Raw genomic sequence first — 19,650 nt, forward strand, 5'->3', positions numbered from 1 at the left:
ATGTGTCCATGTAGGTTTACTCATTGTAACAAATCCACCATTCTGATAAGGGATGGAGGAAGCTTAAATGCATATCAGTAACTGAAACAAGCTAATCTGAACAGGCTACATACTTTATGATACCTGTAACATGAAATTATAAAAATGGAAAAACCAGGGAGACAGTAAAAACATCAGCAGTTGGTAGAGGTAGAGAAATAGGAAGAAGAAATTGATGGATCACAGAGAATTTTTAGGGTAGTGAATGGTATTATTATGACAGATACATATCATTTTAATTAGTAAGTACCCACAGAATATGTAACACAAGAGCAAACCCTAAGGTAAACTATGAACATTAGCTGATAATGATGCATCTATGTGGGCCATCAATTATAACAAATGCACCAGTCTGGTGTGTAATGTTAATTGAGGAAGGTTCCTTTGTTGTGGGATTAGGAAGTATATGAAAAATCTTAAGGTTTCTGTGACCCTAAGGCTGATCTAAAAAATAAAGTCTCTTTTTTAAAGAAATAGAAAACAATAGTTTCCCATGACTTCACGTATTCACAGACACAGGAGTTGTGGCATAATTATCTTCTCTTTGTGAATGGGTTAAAGTACTTTTGGAAAATTTAACAGATTCAGAAAAGTATCTAACTATAAGAATGAATTTCTTTTAGAAATTTAATTCTACTCAAAGTGTTCTCTAAAACTAATTACAGCTTCTTAATTTAGCAACTTAATTAAGCTCTAAATTGAAAGTAGACACAACAGGGTCTGGCATATAGTAGAAACCCAATAATAGCTGACAAATTAATGAGTGATGCTAAAAAGTGTCCAATACAGAGATAATTCAGGGGAAGATGTGCTTCTTACTCCATGTCCTCGACATTTTCTTGCACAACTGGCTGCACCGTTCACATATGGTTGTTGATCAGTACATATACGTTGTCGTGTACAAACCTAAAGAAAAATACAAACAAAAATATTTCTAAATCAAAGCAGTCCAGCCATCATAACATTAAAATTAGTAATTGTATGACATAAAATCATAACCATTCAAGGCTTTAAATTTCCCTCCAACCACTTCTTTTGCTGCATTTCAAAAATTTGATGTTATATTTTCATCAATTTGTTAAAAATATTTTAAGATTTGTCTGAAATTTTTTTCCACGACTCACATTTTATTTAGAAATTTGTTATTTAATTTACAAGAATTTGGAAGTTTTCTAGACAAGCCTAAAGAAAACTATAAACTTTGGGTAATAAGGATGAAAGCTGATCAACTGTAACAAATGTAGTGTCGGTTTGGAATAGTTGGAGAGATTGCTTTGGGAGGAGGAGTAGGAGATGATGAGCATATGAGAAGTTTATATATTCTTCTGAGTTTTTCTGTGAATCTAAAACCACACTACAATATGAAGTTTAATTTTTAAATAATTTTTTTTAAAATAATTGGGGGCAGGAGGAGCCAACATGGCTGACTGGAGCCAGCTATCAACAAAAGCTCCCATCCAGAAGGAGAAGTAATGGCCAGAACCAACCTAATAAAGCTGAAGGTTGGGAGCTGAGCTGAGAGAGAAGAATGATAAGTTCACGTTATTCCTGCTGAGGCAAACTGGGACACCAAGGAAGCAAATTTCATCTACTCTAACCACACAGTGAAAAATAATCATGGGGTGGAATCAGCAGACAATCTCTGGCAACATGAATAATCAGAGTAGATCAACTACCCCAAGCAATGACAAAGGAGACACAACAGATCCCATTCATAAACAAATGGCTGAGATGTCAGAAATTGAATTCAGAATTTGTATGGCAAATAAGATTAATAGAACAGAAGTAAAGTTGGAATTAGAAATTCAAGAAGTAATTTAAAAGTTGTCTCAAGAATTAAACAAATTCAAACACAAAATCACCAAAGACTTTGACACATTGAGGCAAGAAATTGCAGCCCTCAAACATCTGTGAAATACAGTAGAATCCCTCAGTAACAGAATGGAGCAGGGAGAAGAAAGTATCTCTGACACTGAACACAAAAGTTTTTGAAGGTTCCCAAATGCTCAAATAGGCAGAGAAGTGGAAAGCAAAAATGGATCATTCCCTGAGAGAGTTGTGGGACCACTTCAAAAGAGCAAACATTCGTCTTATAGGAAATCCTGAAGAAGAGGATGTTCCTAAAGTCACAGAAGCTCTACTCCAAGATATAATGGAGGAAAATTTCCCAAGCTTGGCAAGAGATACTGAAAGTCAGATAGCAGACAGTTTCAGAACCCCAGCAAGACTCAATTCAAATAAAGCATCTCCTAGACACATTGTAAATAACTATGCCAAAGTCAACATGAAGGAGAAAATTCTGCAAGCAGCCTGACATAACAAAATCATAATCTACAAGTAGAAGAATATTAGAATGACTGAAGATTTCCCAGCTGAAACTTTTCAAGCCAGAATAGGAAGGTCATTGACCTTCAATATCCTAAAACAAAACAAATTTCAGCCCAGGATCCTGTATCCAGCTAAACTGAGTTTCATTTGTGATAGAAAAATGAAATACTTTAATAACATACACATGTTGGAGAGATTTGCCATAACTAAACCAGCTCTCCAGGATAGTCTCACACCAATTCTCCACAACAACCAGAACAATACCACCAAAGTAAACTCACTCAGAATTTTTCGATCAAAACCCAACTTCCACAGTGGTAAAGGGATTAAAAACATCCACTGGACTTTGGAAAAACTTGACATCTAAAACACGACCAGACTTATCAATACTCTCAATGAATGTGAATGGTTTAAATTGTCCTCGAAAGAGGCACAGGTCAGATGACTGGATACTTGAACTCAGACCATATATCTGCTGAGTACAAGAATCTCATCTTACCTTAAAAGATAAAAATTGACTCAGGGTGAAGGGATGGGCATGCATAATTCATGCAAACAGAAATCAGAAAAAAGCGGGGGGGGGCAGTTTTATTCACAGATACATAGGCTTTAAACCAACAAAGGTAAGGGAAGATAAGGATGACCACTTAATATTTGCCTAGGGAAATAGTCAACATGAAGAGATTTCAATTATTAACATTTATGTGCCCAACCACCAATTTATAAAGGAGACCCTGGCAGACATGAATAATTTGATATCTTCCAGCACTATAATAGTCACAGATTTCAACATGCCTTTGGCAGTGTTGGATAGATCCTCCAAGAATAAATTAAGCAAATAAATATTAGACTTAAACCTGACCCTATAACAAATGGACTTAACAGACATTTACAGAACATTTCATCTCAACAAAACTGAATACACATTCTTCTCATCAGCCCATGGAACATCCTCCAACATTGATCACATCTTAGGTTACAAGTGTAAAGTCAGCAAATTTAACTGAATAGAAATTATGACTTTTATTTTCTTGGACCATCACGGAACACAAGTTAACAACAACAAGAATCTTTATACACACACAAAGATGTGGAAACTAAATAATCTTATGCTGAATGATAGCTGGGTCATAGAGAAGATTAAGAAGAAAATTACCAAATTTTTTGAACAAAATGATAATGAAGCCACAAATTATCAGAATCTATGGGACAATGCAAAGGCAGTCCTATGAGGGAAATCTATAGCATTGCAAGCCTTCCTCAAGAGAATGGAAAGAGGGGTAATCAACAACTTAATGGGCCATCTCAAGCAACTGGAAAAGGAAGAACATTCCAACCCCAAAACCAGCAAAAGAAAAGAAATAACCAAAATTAGAGCGGAATTAAACGAAATTGAAAGCAACAGAATCAATAAGAAGATCAAAGAATCAAAAAGTTGGTTTTTGAAAAGATTAACAAAATTGATAAGCCTTTGGCTAACATAAACAGAAACAGAAAAATAAAATCCTTAATATCATCAATCAGAAATGGCAAAGCCAAATGACGACAGACACCTCAAAAATTCAAAAAGTCCTTAATTAATGCTATAGAAAACTCTATTCTCAGAAATATAAAAATCTTGGGTGGCGCCTGTGGCTCAAGGAGTAGGGCGCCGGTCCCATATGCCAGAGGTGGTGGGTTCAAACCTAGCCCCGGCCAAAAACCAAAAAAAAAAAAAAAAGAAATATAAAAATCTGAAGGAAATAGACCAATACCTGAAAGCACACCACCTTCCTAGACTCAGCCAGAAAAAAACTGGAAATGCTGAAGAGACCAATATCAAGTACTGAAATAGCATCAAATATATGAAATCTCCCAAAAAAGAAAATTTCTGGACCAGATGGCTTCACATCGTAATTCTACCAAACCTTTAAAGAGTACCTATATTACATAACCTTTTCCAAAACACTGAAAAAGAAGAACTATTTACCAACTCATTCTATGAAGCAAATATCACCCTGATCCCCAAAACAGGAAAAGACACAGCAAGGAAAGAAAACTATAGACTGATATCTTTAATGAATATAGATGGAAAAATATTCAATAAGATCCTAGCAAACAGAACACAGGAACACATCAAACAAATTATACACCATGACCAAGTTGGCTTTATCCCAAGGTCTTGAGGTTGGTTCAACATATATAAATCTATAAATATAATACATCACATAAACAAAATAAATAATAAAGACCATATGATTTTCTCAGTTGATGCAGAAAAAGCTTTTAATAATATCCAGCACACTTTCATTATCAGAACACTTTTTAAAATAGGGAGAGAAGGGACATTTCTTAAATGGATAGAGGCCATCTACAGCAAACCCACAGCCAATATCAGATTGAATGGAGTATAATTGAAAACATTTCTACTCAGATCAGGAACCAAGGAAGGGTGAACATTGGCTCCACTGCTATTTAACATTGTAATGGAAGCCTTAGCCATCACAATCAGGCAAGAGAAGGTGATCAAAGGTATCCAAATAAAGAGAACTATGAAACTCTGAGAAAAGAAATAACTGAAGATGTTAACAAATAGGAAAATAAACCATGCTCATGACTGGGAAGAATCAACATTGTAAAAATGCCTATACTACCCAAAGGAATATACAAATTTAATGCAATCCCTATTAAAATAATACTGTCATACTTTAAACATCTGGAAAAATAGTACTTCATTTTATATGGAACCAGAAAAAAAACCTTGAATAGCCAAGACATTACTCAGAAATAAAAGCAAATCAGGAGGAATCAAACTACCAGACTTTAGACTACACTATAAATCTACAGTGATTAAAAATAGCATGGCACTGGCACAAAAATAGAGAGGTAGATACATGGAACAGAACAGAGAACCAGGAGATGAACCCAGCCACTTTTCATCATTTGATCTTTGATAAGCCTATCAAAAACATTCATTGGGGGAAAGATTCCCTATTTAACAAATGGTGCTGGGTGAATAGGCTGGTGACTTGTATAAGATTGAAACTGGACCCACACTGTTCACCATTAACAAAAATTAACTCCCACTGGATAAAAGATTTAAACTTAAGACATGAAACTATAAAGATTCTTGGAGAGAGTGCAGGGGAAACACTGGAAGAAATTGGCCTGGGAGAATACTTTTATAAGGAGGACCTGCCAGGCAATTGAAGGAAAACCAAAAATACATTAGTGGGATCTTATCAAACTAAAAAGCTTCTGCACAGTAAGTAAAGCAAGCAGACAGCCCTCAGAATGGGAGAAGTTATTTTCACATTGTATTTCTGTATCTCAGGTTATAAAATCATGCTCATAAATCAGTATCCTTCTTAGATGTCAACAACAATAAATCTTAGAATCAAACCAAAGACACAATATCCTTCACAGTCACTTCAAAGAAAAAGTAAATACCTTGACATTTACCTAACACAGGATGTGAAAGATCTCTACAGAGAAAACTATAAAACCCTGAGAAAAGTAATAGCAGAAGAGGGCAGCACCTGTGGCTCAAAGGAATAAGGCACTGGCCCCATATGTTGTAGGTGGTGTGTTCAAACCCAGCCCCAGCCAAAAACTACAAAGAAAATAAATAAGTAATAGCAGAAGATGTTAATAAATGGAAGAATATACCATACTCATGGCTGGGAAAAATAAATATTGTTAAAATGTCCACACTATCCAAAGCAACTTACAGATTTAATGCAATCTCCATTAAAACAAGAATGTCCTATCGTGAAGAAATTTTTTTTTCCTGCTTCTAAATATGCCATTTTATTAACAGGTGTATTAATCACAGTGAAAATATGAACGTGCGTGGGAAAGAGAAGTGTACATACACATATAGTATTATGTGTTTTACATAAATACTCTCAACATGGACCCTTATTCTTTTTTTATTATTATTAAATCATAGCTGTGTACATTGATTGATATGATAATGGGGCATCATTCACTAGCTTCACAGACCATTTACCAAGTTTCACATATACCCTTGTAAGATGCATCACTGGTGTAATCCCACCAATCCCCTTCCCTCTACCAACCTCCCCCTCCCTGCCCTCCCTTTCCCCTTTCTCCCTATTCTTAGGTTTTATCTGGGTTATAGCTTTCATGTGAAAACCCTAAATTAGTTTCATAGTAGGGCTGAGTACATTGGGTACTTTTTCTTCCATTCTTGAGATACTTTACTAAGAAGAATATGTTCCACCTCCATCCATGTAAACATGAAAGAGGTAAAGTCTCCATCTTTCTTTAAGGCTGCATAATATTCCATGGTGTACATATACCACAATTTATTAATCCATTCATGGATCAATGGGCACTTGGGCTTCTTCCATGACTTAGCAATTATGAATTGGGCTGCAATAAACATTCTGATACAAATATCTTTGTTATGATGTGATTTTTGGTCTTCTGGGTATATGCCCAGTGAAGAAATTGTAAAAATAGGTCTTCATTTCATATGAAACAAACAAACAAAAAATCCAAATAGTTAATGCAATTCTGCAAAATAAAAACAAATTTGGAGGCATCACATTACCAGACTTCAGGTTATACTATTAGTCTTTAGTGATCAAATTGGCAGTTCCCTACAAAAGAATTATTTTTTCCAAATCTTGGAAGTGTGATGTTGGTATTTTAATGGGGATTGCATTGAATCTGCAGATTGCTTTGGGAAGTATAGACATCTTTATAAAAATATTGATTCTTCACAGCCATGAGCATGATATGTTCTTCCATTTGTTAATATCTTCTGCTATTTCTTTTCTTACAGTTTCATAATTTTCTTTGTAGAGGTCCTTTACCACTTTTGTTAGGTATATTCCTATGTATTTAATTTTCTTTGAAGCTACTTTGAAGGAAATTGTGTCCTTGATTTGCTTCTCAACTTGGGTGTTATTGGCAAATAGAAAAGCTACTGATTTGTGGACATTGATTTTTTTTTAATTTTATTTGTTTTTTATTGTTAGGGATTCATTGAGGGTACAAGATACCAGGTTACACTGATTGCATTTGTTAGGTAAAGTTGTGGACATTGATTTTCAACCCTGAGACATTACTGTATTTCCTTACTTTTCACTTCCAGGATTTTGTGGTTGACTTTCTGGGGTTTTCTATGTATAAGATCATATCATTAGCAGAGAGCAAGAGTTTCACCTCCTCTGCCCCCATTTGGATGCCCTTTAAATCCTTCTCTTGCCTGATTGCATTGGCTAGAACATCCATAATAGTAGCGATAGTGGACATCCTTGTCTGGTTCCAGTCCTAAATGGAAGTTTTCAGTTTTACTCCATTCAGTATGATGTTAGCTGTAGGTTTGTCATAGATGGCTTCAATGAGCTTAAGAAATGTGCCACCTATGCCTATTTCCTTAAGTGTTCTTTTTAGAAAAGGACACTAAATTTTTCCAAATGCCTTTTCTTCATCTATTGAGAGGATCATTTTGTTTTTGTTTCTAAGCTTATTAATCTTATCCTCCAAGCATGTAAGGTTACATAATAATGAAATGAATTAAAATTTGATTTTTCTTCTGAAAATTTGTATATTACCTTTATTTGACAGGATGGCCTGTCATCTGAATTTTGTAAAAAGGACATGAAGAAAAGCGATTCTGTTTCTTCTCTTGTGCAAGCCCAGAACTCCAAAGCACAGGGTTTACACATGCTTATCTGCATATCTTCACTGGCTGATTTGAATGAGAGTAATAAAAGCCCACACCCTCTTCAAAGTGTTTTCTTTATAATAAGTGCTTTGGACTAAAATCTGATATTTAAATGAAAATATTTATTGAAGCAGGGCAGCACCTGTGGCTCAAAGGAGTAGGGCACTGGCCCCATACACCACAGGCGGTGGGTTCAAACCCAGCCCTGACCAAAAACTGCAAAAAAAAAAAGAATAGAAAAGAAAGAAACAAAAAGAAAGTATTTATTGAAGCAATTAATAATACTATTTTTTTATAAAATGGAGTTTAATTTATTTACCCTTCCAAAATCACAATTGGTGCCAGGTAACATAACCATTGGATCATTTCCAGTTTTTCCAAAGTCTATAGTTATACATAAAACATCTCGTACAAAAGCATAAATCACATCACCATCTGGTTGTACGAAAGGAGTTCGATAAGGGTAGGTACATACCAATCTTCCACATAGAATATTCCTACAAACATAATAAAATGATATGATTATTATACGTTAGGCATATATTAGGAATGCTTTGTATTTGTTTTCTTTGATGAGAGAGAAGGAGACAAGAGAGACAGACAGACAGACAGAAAGTGAAAAAGAGGAAGGAAAGAATGAATGAATGAGCACGCAAAGGAACAAAGGAAGAAAAGAAAGAAGAATCTTCATTTTGTCATTTATAGCAATGTACCAAAGGAAAATGTAATGCTTTAACAGTAACATTTAAATCAAAAAGTATAAAAGTGTAAATACATTGATCCAAGCTAATCTTTCAATGGTACTAATGGTCTTTAATCACATTAATGATTACATATTAAAGTCAAATAATCAGTTCACTCCAAAATTTTCTATCCCCTAAAAAGAGGGAAAGATGAAAAAGTTGTGGTATTTTTGTTGATATTGTTTTTTAGAAAGCTAAAATCTATTTATTATTTTCCTCTATTTTTTATTGTTTTAAGTTCATTGAGGATACAAAGAATTAGATTACACTGTTTGCATTTGTTGGGTCCTGCCCCCAAGAGGTATGCCATATGTTATAACACCCCCATCTCTCTCTCTCTCCTCTCCTCTTCCTGCTATTTTGTTTCCCCATACCCTCTTGAATTCAATTTTTCTTTTTTATTTATTTATTTATTTATTAAATCATAGCTGTGTACATTAGTATGATCATGGGAAACCATACACTTGATTCATAGACCGTTTGACACATTTTCATCACACTAGTTAACATAGCTTTCGTGGCATTTTCTTAGTTATTTTGCTATGACCTTTACATTCCACATTTACTAGGATTCACATATACCCTTGTAAGATGCACCACAGGTGTAATCCCATTAATCCCCCTCCCTCCACCTACCTCCCCCCTCCTTCCCTTCCCTTTCCCCCTTCTCCCTATTCTTGGGTTGTAACTGGGTTATAGCTTTCATGTGAAGGTCCTACATTAGTTTCATAATAAGGGTGAGTACATTGGGTACTTTTTCTTCCATTCTTGAGACACTTTACTAAGAAGAATATGTTCCAGCTCCATCCATGTAAACATGAAAGAGGTAAAGTCTCCATCTTTCTTTAAGGCTGCATAATATTCCATGGTGTACATGTACCACAATTTCTTAATCCATTCGTGGATCGATGGGCACTTGGGCTTTTTCCATGACTTAGCAATTATGAATAGGGCAGCAATAAATATTCTGATACAAATATCTTTGTTATGATGTGATTTTGGTCTTCTGGGTATATGCCCAGTAGAGGGATTATAGGATTGAATGGCAGATCTATTTTTAGATCTCTAAGTGTTCTCCATATCTGTTTCCAAAAGGAATGTATTAGTTTGCATTCCCATCAGCAGTGCAAAAGTGTTCCCTTTTCTCCACATCCATGCCAACATCTCTGGTCTTGGGATTTTATGATGTAGGCTAGTCTCACTGGAGATAGATGATATCTCAAAGTAGTTTTGATTTGCATTTCTCTGATGATTAAAGATGATGAGAATTTTTTCATATGTCTGAAGGCCGTGCGCCTGTCTTCTTCAGAGAAGTTTCTCTTCAAGTCCCTTGCCCAGCCTGCGATGGGATCCCTTATTCTTTTCTTGCTAATGCGTTTGAGTTCTCTGTGGATTCTAGTTATTAAACCTTTGTCAGAGACATAACCTGCAAATATCTTTTCCCATTCTGAGGGCTGTTTGCTTGCTTTACTTACTGTGTTCTTGGCTGTGCAGAAGCTTTTTAGTTTGATCAAGTCCCAATAGTGTATTTTTGAAGCAGCTTCAATTGCCTGGGGGGTCCTTCTCATAAAAAACTCGCCCAATCCAATTTCTTCAAGGGTTTTCCCTGCACTCTGTTCTAGTATTTTTATAGTTTCATGTCTTAGTTTTAAATCCTTAATCCATTGAGAGTCTATCTTGGTTAATGGTGAGAGGTGTGGGTCCAGTTTCAGTCTTCTACAGTTTGCCAGCCAGTTCACCCAGCACCGTTTGTTAAATAGGGAATCTTTTCCCCATTGAATGTTTTTAATTGGCTTGTCAAAGATTAAATAATGGTAATTAGTTGGATTCATCTCTTGGTTCTCTATTCTGTTCCAGACATCCACTTCTCTGTTTTTGTGCCAGTACCATGCTGTTTTGATCACTATCGATTTGTAGGTATAGTCTGAGGTCTGGTAGCGTGATTCCTCCTGCTTTGTTTTCATTTTTGAGTAATGTCGTGGCTATTTGAGGTTTTTTCTGATTCCATATAAAACAAAGCATTGTTTTTTCAAGATCTTTAAAGTATGACAGTGGAGCTTTAATGGGGATTGCGTTGAAATTATATATTGCTTTGGGTAGTATGGACATTTTAACAGTGTTGATTCTTCCCAACCATGAGCATGGTATATTTTTCCATTTGTTAACATTCTCAGCTATCTCTTTTCTTAGAGTTTCATAGTTCTCTTTATATAGATCTTTCACATCCTTTGTTAGATAAACTCCCAAGGATTTCATCTTCTTTGGCACTACTGTGAATGGGATACAGTCCTTAATTGTTTTTTCGACTTGACTGTTGTTGGTATATATAAAGGCTACCGATTTATGAGTGTTGATTTTGTAACCTGAGACGCTGCTGTATTCCTTGATCAGTTCTAAGAGTTTTGTAGTAGAGTCCCTAGTGTTTTCCAGATATACAATCATGTCATCTGTGAAGAGCAAAAGTTTGATCTCTTCTGACCCTATGTGGATGCCCTTGATCACCTTTTCTTCCCTAATTGCGGTGGCTAAAACTTCCATACAATGTTAAAAAGTAATGGAGACAATGGGCAGCCTTGTCTGGTTCCTGATCTGAGTGGAAATGATTCCAATTTAACTCCATTCAATATGATATTAGCTGTGGGTTTGCTGTAGTTGGCCTCTATCAGTTTAAGAAATGTCCCTTGTATACCAATTTTCTTAAGTGTTCTGATCATGAAGGGATGTTGGATGTTGTCAAAAGCTTTTGCTGCATCGATTGAGAGAATCATATGGTCTTTGTTTTTTAATTTGTTTATGTGCTGAATTACATTTATATATTTAATTTTTCTCTTATGTGGGTATGTATTAGATCATTTACCAGCTTTGTATTAGAATTGAGTACATTGGATTCTTGCTTCTCCATTCCTAGTAAAGTATCACTTTACTAAATAATGTGTTCTGACTCTATCCATGTTAATACAAAAGATGTAAAGTTAACATCTTTCTAATGGCTGAATATGGATGAAAAAGTTGTAATCTCTACCCTGAGAAATCTTACAATCTCATATTCATTGCTATGGCTTATGATACAAATATGATTAAAATTTCATTAAAAATGATACAAGTAAAATAAACTCTCATAAAAAATTTAAGATGTAGACATATTCTTATTTAACAGTTAAGAAAGACTTCATAGAGAAGATGCCAACTGAGTCAAGGCTCAAAAATAGAAACCATTTAACAGAAAAAGTGGCATATTCCCAAACAAAAGCAACAGCATAATAAAATCAAGGAAGCATAAAACTATGCTTTCACAGCATGAAAACTGTATTTTTAGTCTATATATTTCTTGATTGTATGAGTATGTTTTGCTAACTGATATTTATCTCAGTGTTTGGCACATAATATGTTCCTAATAAATGTTGTTTTAAAATAAATTAATCAAAAACTATTTCTCAGATGTGGTAGAAATTGAACTATATTTCACAATCACTGAGTAGTCTTCATCTTGAAGAAACAGCAAAGTGGATGAATATACTATATTTATAAGGAGAAATGAACAGGTTTGTAGACAAATGGTGCAGTGGTTGTTATAAATTGGATTTAGAAACCTAATAATCCTTGATAACTAAATGTTTAAAAATAAGGTGAAATTTTATCCTGTATCCAAAGAAAGATGTCAGGGCTAGAAATTTTGATTTGAGATCAAAATCCCATCCAGATACATGTAATACTTTAAAGCACTAGAATGAATGACATATACTAAAGAGAGAGAAAAGTAAAATTAATATAGAAAAGTAAAAAAGTATAATTTAAATTTATATAGCATACCTCCATCCACAGAACATATATCTGTCCTCACCAGTAACACCACAGTTCCCAAACCTATCTGTTTGAGTTATTATTTCTTCATAGCAGGAAAACGGAGCACTCCTGGAAGCTGTCAAAGTTAAAAAAGTATTTAGATTAAAATATACATTGGGAGTAAGAAGAGGCAAGATGGCCAAATGAAGCCAGCTTTCACCAGAAGCTCCCATCCAGATGGAGAAATTATGGCCAGAAAATCCCAATGGAGCTGAAGATCAGGAGCTGAGCTGACAGAGATGATTGATGGGTTCACATCACCCCTGCTGAGGCAAGCTGGGACTCCAAGGAAGCAAATTTCAGGTACAAAACCCATCCCAAAGAGGATGAGAATCCTTCCCCTACCCCCCCTTGCTGTGTTATCTCCACAAGTGAGTAGTGAACAGAAGACCTCTTGTTACACTACATGGGAGAGAGCAGCTGAATGCCCAGAACCTTCACCAGAGAGATCCTGCTGCAAGCCCGGGCAGTCTTTTGCCCAGGATAAAAGTTGAACAACTGACTTCCTGAACTCCCCATCTACCCTTCCCACATCTCCTGGTGGTCTGGAGACTACCCCCTGCAGAATCCAGAGTGTCTGGCAGATTTTTGCTAGGGCGGGGAAGTTCATGGGTTACAGGAAAGCTGTGCTGTAAATATAACTCTAGTAGAAGCATTGACTCATGAGGGAAGAGAGACTTGCTCCTCCTGGAAAGTGCATAGCATGGCCCACTGGAAGTCGCCCGCTCCTCAGACCTGCACAGCGGCACCACCCACCGGAACCCACAAGCTCCTGCAAACCTCCTAGGGCAGTGGCAGTGCACTGCCCAAGGGCACCTGCCCACTTCTGCAAACCATAAACAGTGGCAGCACAACCCACCAGCACTGCCCGCTCCTGCAACCTATTCCACCCCAGCACCCCTGACCAACATCACCATCCCCAACAGTAGCAGTGCCACCCATGACTCTGGTGGCAGCTTCACAGACCCTCCTGCTGGGGCCAAATTTGGAAAAGACACCTCCCCAATTCTGTGTTCATATAGAGGGAGCCTGACCTCACCCCACAGTGGTTCCAGGGGTGGTATGGGGCCAAGGCAGAGGTGTGGTCTCTGAGGAAGAGAACCACACTCTGCAACAGTAATCCCTGGCTGGGTACAGACACAGGTGGAACACTCCCCAGTTTCCAATGAATACCAAAGGAAATTAGGCCTGAACTTCTCCTGCCTACAGGTCACATAGTGAGACAAGCAGGTTGTGGATGAATTGACTCCCCTTTGACTCAGGCGTAAATACCTGGTATACTTGAGTATTAGGGAGAGCTGGGCCATAGCCCTGTAGGGTTACCAGTGACTGGGTATGATGGAGGTGCAAGAGGGAGAAGGAGGCAACAGCCCCCCCAGACTAATTATTTTGCTGGGCGGGCCTTTCTGACTCCAGGAAGCACCAGAGGGAGTCAGACTTAAGCTACCAGTGGACCCTTGCTGTCCAGTTGCTGGAGACCTCTTGAACTCTCCCATTTAATCTGTGTTTGTGCTGACTGGGACAATTGGTTTGGAACTCTTTATCTGGGCCGATCACCCAGGGACCCTCCAAGGTTATACCCTAGTTATAGTGTTCTAGTGTTATAGTGAGAGGGTTTGATTCTCCTCTTCCAGTTGTTGCTTGTGAGGGGGGGGAATTCTTACTTGCTCGTATTCCTCCATAGCTGAGATTTCAACCCAAAGTCACTGATTCACTAGGATTGGACATAGTCTAGCTGAATAAAAGACAGACCCACCTAGCCCCATCATACCAAGTGGGCCTCCAGAGTCTCAGGCTGTGGTACTGAATGGAACCTTTGTAAAGGTGTAGGGGAAAGCCACAGTCACCAGTCCCAACACTCTGGGAATGGGCTGGTTAATTACAAATCCAGGAGCCCTCAATTCAATTCCAACTTACCAGCTTCTCTAGCCAATTAGTGAAAAATAACCATGGGGTGGAATCAGGAGAAAAACTCTGGAAACATGAATAATCAGTGTAGATCAACTCCCCCAAGGTATGATAAAGGAGACATAACAGCAGATCCCATTCATAAATAAGTGGCTGAGATGTCAGAAACCAAGTTCAGAACATAGATGGCAAAGAAAATTAATAGAATGGAAGTAAATTTGGAATTAGAAGTTCAAGGACTAATTTATAAGTTGTCCCCAAAATTCAATAAATTCAAAGACAAAATCTCCAATGATTTTGACAAACTGAGGCACGAATTTGCATTCCTCAAAGATCTGACAAATACAGAAGAATCCCTCAGTAATAGAATGGAGCAAGGAGAAGAAAGGATCTCTGACATTGAAGACAAAGCTTTTGAAGGCTCCAAAATGCTCAAAGAAAAAGAGAAGTGGAAAGCAAAAATGGATCATTCCCTGAGAGAGTTGTGGGACCACTCCAAAAGAACAAACATTCCTCTTATAGCAATTCCTGAAGTATAAGAGGAGCTTCCAAAATACACGGATGTCCTACACCAAAAGATAATTGAGGAAAAGTTCCCAAACCTGGCAAGAGATACTGAAATTCAGATAGTAGACAGTTTCAGAACCCCAGCATGACTCAATCCAAATAAAATATCTCCTAGACATATTGTCATTTACTTCACCAAAGTTAATATGAAGGAGAAAATCCTGCAAGCAGCCAGATGCAAGAAAACATAACCTACAAGGGGAAGAACATTAGGACTGCAGATCTCTCTGCTAAAACTTCTCAAGCCAGAAGAGGATCAACCTTCAATCTCCAAAAACAAAAAAACAACTTTTGGCGCAGGATTCTGTATCCAGCTAAACTGAGTTTCATTTATGATGGAGAAGTCAAATACTTTAATGGCATAAACTCATTGAAGAAATTTGCCATAACTAAATCAGCTCTTCAGGATATTCTCAGATCCATCCTCCATAATGACCAGAACAATGCTACCACCAAACTAAACTCTCTCAGAAATTTTTTATTCAAAACCCAAATTCCACAGTGGCAAAAGGATTAAAAACATCCACTTGTCTTTCGAAAAACTTGACACCCAAACTATGACCAGGCTTATCAATACTCTCAATGTGTGTACTTAAATTATCCCCTAAAGAGGCACAGGTTGGCTGACTGGATTCAAAAACTCAGGTCAGATATCTTCTGCATACAAGAATCTCATCTAACCTTAAAGGATAACTATAGATTCAGGGTGAAGGGATGAACATCTATAATCCAGGCAAATGGAAAACAGAAAAAAAGCAGGGGTTGCAATTTTATTTGCAGATACATTAGGCTTTAAGCCAACAAAAGCAAGGAAATACAAGAATGGTCACTTCATGTTTGTTAAGGGAAACACTGAACATGGAAAGATTTCAATTATTAACATTTATGCACCCAACCAGAATGTTCCTCAATTTATAAGGGAGAACCTAACAGACATGAACAATTTGATATCTTCCAGCACCATAAGAGTCAGAGATTTTCACACCTCTTTGGCAGTGTTGGATAAATCCTCCAATAAGAAACTAAATAAAGAAATTTTGCACTTAAACTTCACCATACAACAATTCAATTTAACAGACATCCACAGGACATTTCATCCCAACAAAACTGAATACACATTCTTCCCATCTGCCCCTTAAACATCCTCCAAAATTGATCAGATCTTAAGTCACAAGTCTAACCTCAGCAAATTTAAAAGAGTAGAAATTATTCCTTGTATTTTGTCAGATCATCATGGAATAAAAGTTGAGCTCACCAATAACAGGAATCTGCATATTCATGCAAAGACATGGAAAGTAAATAACTTTATGGTGAATGATAACTGGGTCTTAGATGAGATTAAGAAGGAAATTGCCAAATATTTGGAAAAAAACGATAATGAAGACACAAATTTTCAGAACCCAGAGAAAACTGCAAAGGTAGTTCTAAGAGGAAAATTTATAGCATTGCAAGCCTTCCTCAAGAAAATGCAAAGAGAGGAAGTCAACAACTTAATGGGACATCTAACGCAACTGGAAAAGTAAAAACATTCCAACCCCAAACCCAGCAGAAGAAAAGAAACAACCAAAATTAGAGCAATATTAAATGAAATCAAAAACAAAAGAATTATTCAAAAGATCAATGAATCAAAAAATGGGTTTTATGAAAAGTTTAACAAAATTGAAAAACTTTTGGCTAACCTAACCAGAAATAGAAAATTTAAATCCCTAATATCATCAGTCAGAAATGATAAAAGTGAAATAACAACAGACACCTCAGAAATTCAAAGAATCCTCAATGAATACTACAAAAAACTCTATTCTCAGAAATATGAAAATCTGGAGGAAATTGACAGATACTTAGAAGCACACCACCTTCCTAGACATAGCCAGAAAGAATTGGAAATGTTGAACAGACCTATATCAAGTACTGAAATAGAATCAACTATACAAAATCTCCCCAAAAGAAGTCCAGGACCAGAGGGCTTCACATCAGAATTCTATCAAACCTTTAGAGAAAATAACACCTATATCACGTAAGCTTTTCCAAAATATAGAAAAAGAAGGAATACTTCGCAACACATTCTATGAAGCAAGTATCACCCTGATCCCCAAACCAGGAAAAGACCCAATAAGGAACGAAAATTATAAACCAATACCTTTAATGAATATAGATGAAAAAATATTCAATAAGAACCTAGCAAACAGAATCCAGGAACACATCAAACAAATTATACACCATGACCGAGTTGGTTTTATCCCAGGGTCTCAAGTATGGTTCAATATATGTAAATATATAAATATAATACATCACATAAACAAAATAAAAAACAAACACCATATGTTTCTCTCAATTGACACACAAAAAAAGCTTTTGATATTCACCATCCTTTTATGATCAGAACACATAAGAAAATAGGCATCGAAGGACCAAAAATGTTGCATCTTTGGGCAATTCCTGTAGCTGAGCTGTGTCACACCCAGGGAAAATATAGCACATATGACTCATTGAGACACAAGCAGTGGTAGCAAATATTATGTCAAATATCCCCGAATTCTAGGTAATGAAGCATGGTGTGGGGCATCTTCTTGTGTTTGGAAAAGAAATGGAACGAGTTTAGAAAGCTTTGTTTTGCAACTTGAACACAAACTCAGCCACAGTAAAACAACCAAGCAAAACTCTTAGGCCTCTGTGACTATCATTTCCGGACCCACACTGCCCCAGAAGAGAACATATTGCCCTGAAGGAAGTGATGCAGTCCTGGCAGGATTTACCACCTGATAAATAAAGACCTCTTGGGTCTTGAATAAACATCAAAAACTGAGATTGGTCAGGCTTTAGGTATGATCTGGCACTGGAGGCCATGAGGGAGTGCTCAGATCTCACTTAATCCAACTCCAGTAGCCCAACACAGAAAGGCAAGGGAGAGAAAAACTTTGCCTGCTAAGCCGTGGAATTCTCCCATATCTTAACAAATTCCCCCAAGGTGGTTTCACCAGGAGTCTACAAAAGTCAGAGCATTATTGAGCATGGGAAACCCCCAGTGCTGATAGCTGCAGTGACCAAAGACTTAGATCACAACATTTGATTTATTCTAAATTTCTGAAAATCTTCATGAAAGATATATATAAACAAGCAAAGACTGCAAACACTAAAATAAATACCCAACTCTTCAATGCCCAGACATCAATGAATAGCCATAGCATCACGAACATTGAGGAAAAGGTGTCCTCATCAAACAAACTAAATAAAGTAACAGCAACCAATCCTGGAGTGATGAAGATATGAGACTTTTCAGACAAAGAATTCAAGATAGCTCTCCTGAAGAAGTTCAATAAACTTCAAGACAATAGAGATAAGGAATTCAGAAACCTACAAAAGAAATTTTAAAGAACCTTGAAACAATTTTTCGAACTCAAGCACAAATTCTGGAGCTAAAAAATGCAAGTGAAGTTCAAATGAAAAATGTATCAGCTTCTCTTAACAGAAGAATTGACCAAGTAGAAAAAAGGATTAGTGAACTTGAAGATAGCCTATTTGAAAACATACAGTCAGAAGATAAATTAAAAAAAAAAATGAATTTTAAGAGGTATACCTACAAAATCTAGAAAACAGTCTCAAAAAGGAAAATCTAAGTTATTTGCCTTGAAGAATAAGTAGAGATAGAAATTGGGGTAGAAAGTTTTATTCAAAGAAATAATAGAAAACTCTCAAAACCTAGGCAAAGATAGACAGGCAGTTCCTAAGCTACAAACATCTGACTTACATACAACTCATACTTACAAACAGAGGCTATTACATTAAGTCCCTGAATTAAAAATATCTGACTTACGTATCACTTGTACTTATGAATGGAGACTATAACAGGTAAATGCACCTGTTCCAACTTACACGCAAATTCAACTTGTAATATAAAATCTATCTCATTTGAAATCTAAGGACTACCTATAAATATTCAGGTGCAAGACAGTCATACAACACCAAGAAAATTTCACCCAAACAAGATTACCTCAGAGCATTTAATAATCAAGCTCCCACAGGTCATATATAAAGAAATAGCCCTCAATGAAGCAATAAAATAAAACATGTAAAGGAAGTCCAATACATCTAGCATAAGACATCTCAGTGAAACCCTTATATGCCAGGAGAGAGAGAGTGGCATGACATATTCAAAGGCTGAAGTAAAAAAAATAATTAACACTAGTGTATTATATCCTACAAAAATATCTTTCATAGAAAGAGAAGGAATAAAGACTTGCCCAGACAAACAAAAGATGAGAAAACTCATCAACAACAGACCTGTCCTATAAGAAATGCTAAAAAAAAATAAAAAGTTCCTTAATCTGAAAAAGTATTTTCATTAACAATAAGAAATCACTCAAAGTTACAACACACTGGTTATAGTAATTAAAGTGTATAAACCATTTATATATTGAGTAGGAAAACTAAAATACCTAGAAAGAATAACAAGAACTTTTTGAGAGAGAAATAGTATCAAAAAATATGAATGCCAAAAAGCTGAAATGCAGGAGAAATGGAGTTATAATGTAGAATTTCTATTAC

The 19,650-nt window shown here is 36.3% G+C and overlaps 1 protein-coding gene across 1 annotated transcript in view; it reads right to left on the reverse strand.

Moving 5' to 3' along the window:
- ADAM32 (ADAM metallopeptidase domain 32) overlaps positions 1 to 19,650 on the reverse strand; it is a 380,224-nt gene that overhangs the window by 20,832 nt on the left and 339,742 nt on the right. Inside the window, exons 14-15 of the mRNA XM_053578831.1 lie at positions 12,601 to 12,709; positions 8,367 to 8,544 (exon numbers count right to left, since the gene is read on the reverse strand). Of these exons, the coding sequence (XP_053434806.1) occupies positions 8,367 to 8,544; positions 12,601 to 12,709 (287 nt within the window). The remainder of the gene's footprint in view (positions 1 to 8,366; positions 8,545 to 12,600; positions 12,710 to 19,650) is intronic.

Source organism: Nycticebus coucang, chromosome 24 (genome assembly GCF_027406575.1).
Source record: "Nycticebus coucang isolate mNycCou1 chromosome 24, mNycCou1.pri, whole genome shotgun sequence".
NCBI classification, from domain to species: Eukaryota; Metazoa; Chordata; class Mammalia; order Primates; family Lorisidae; genus Nycticebus; species Nycticebus coucang.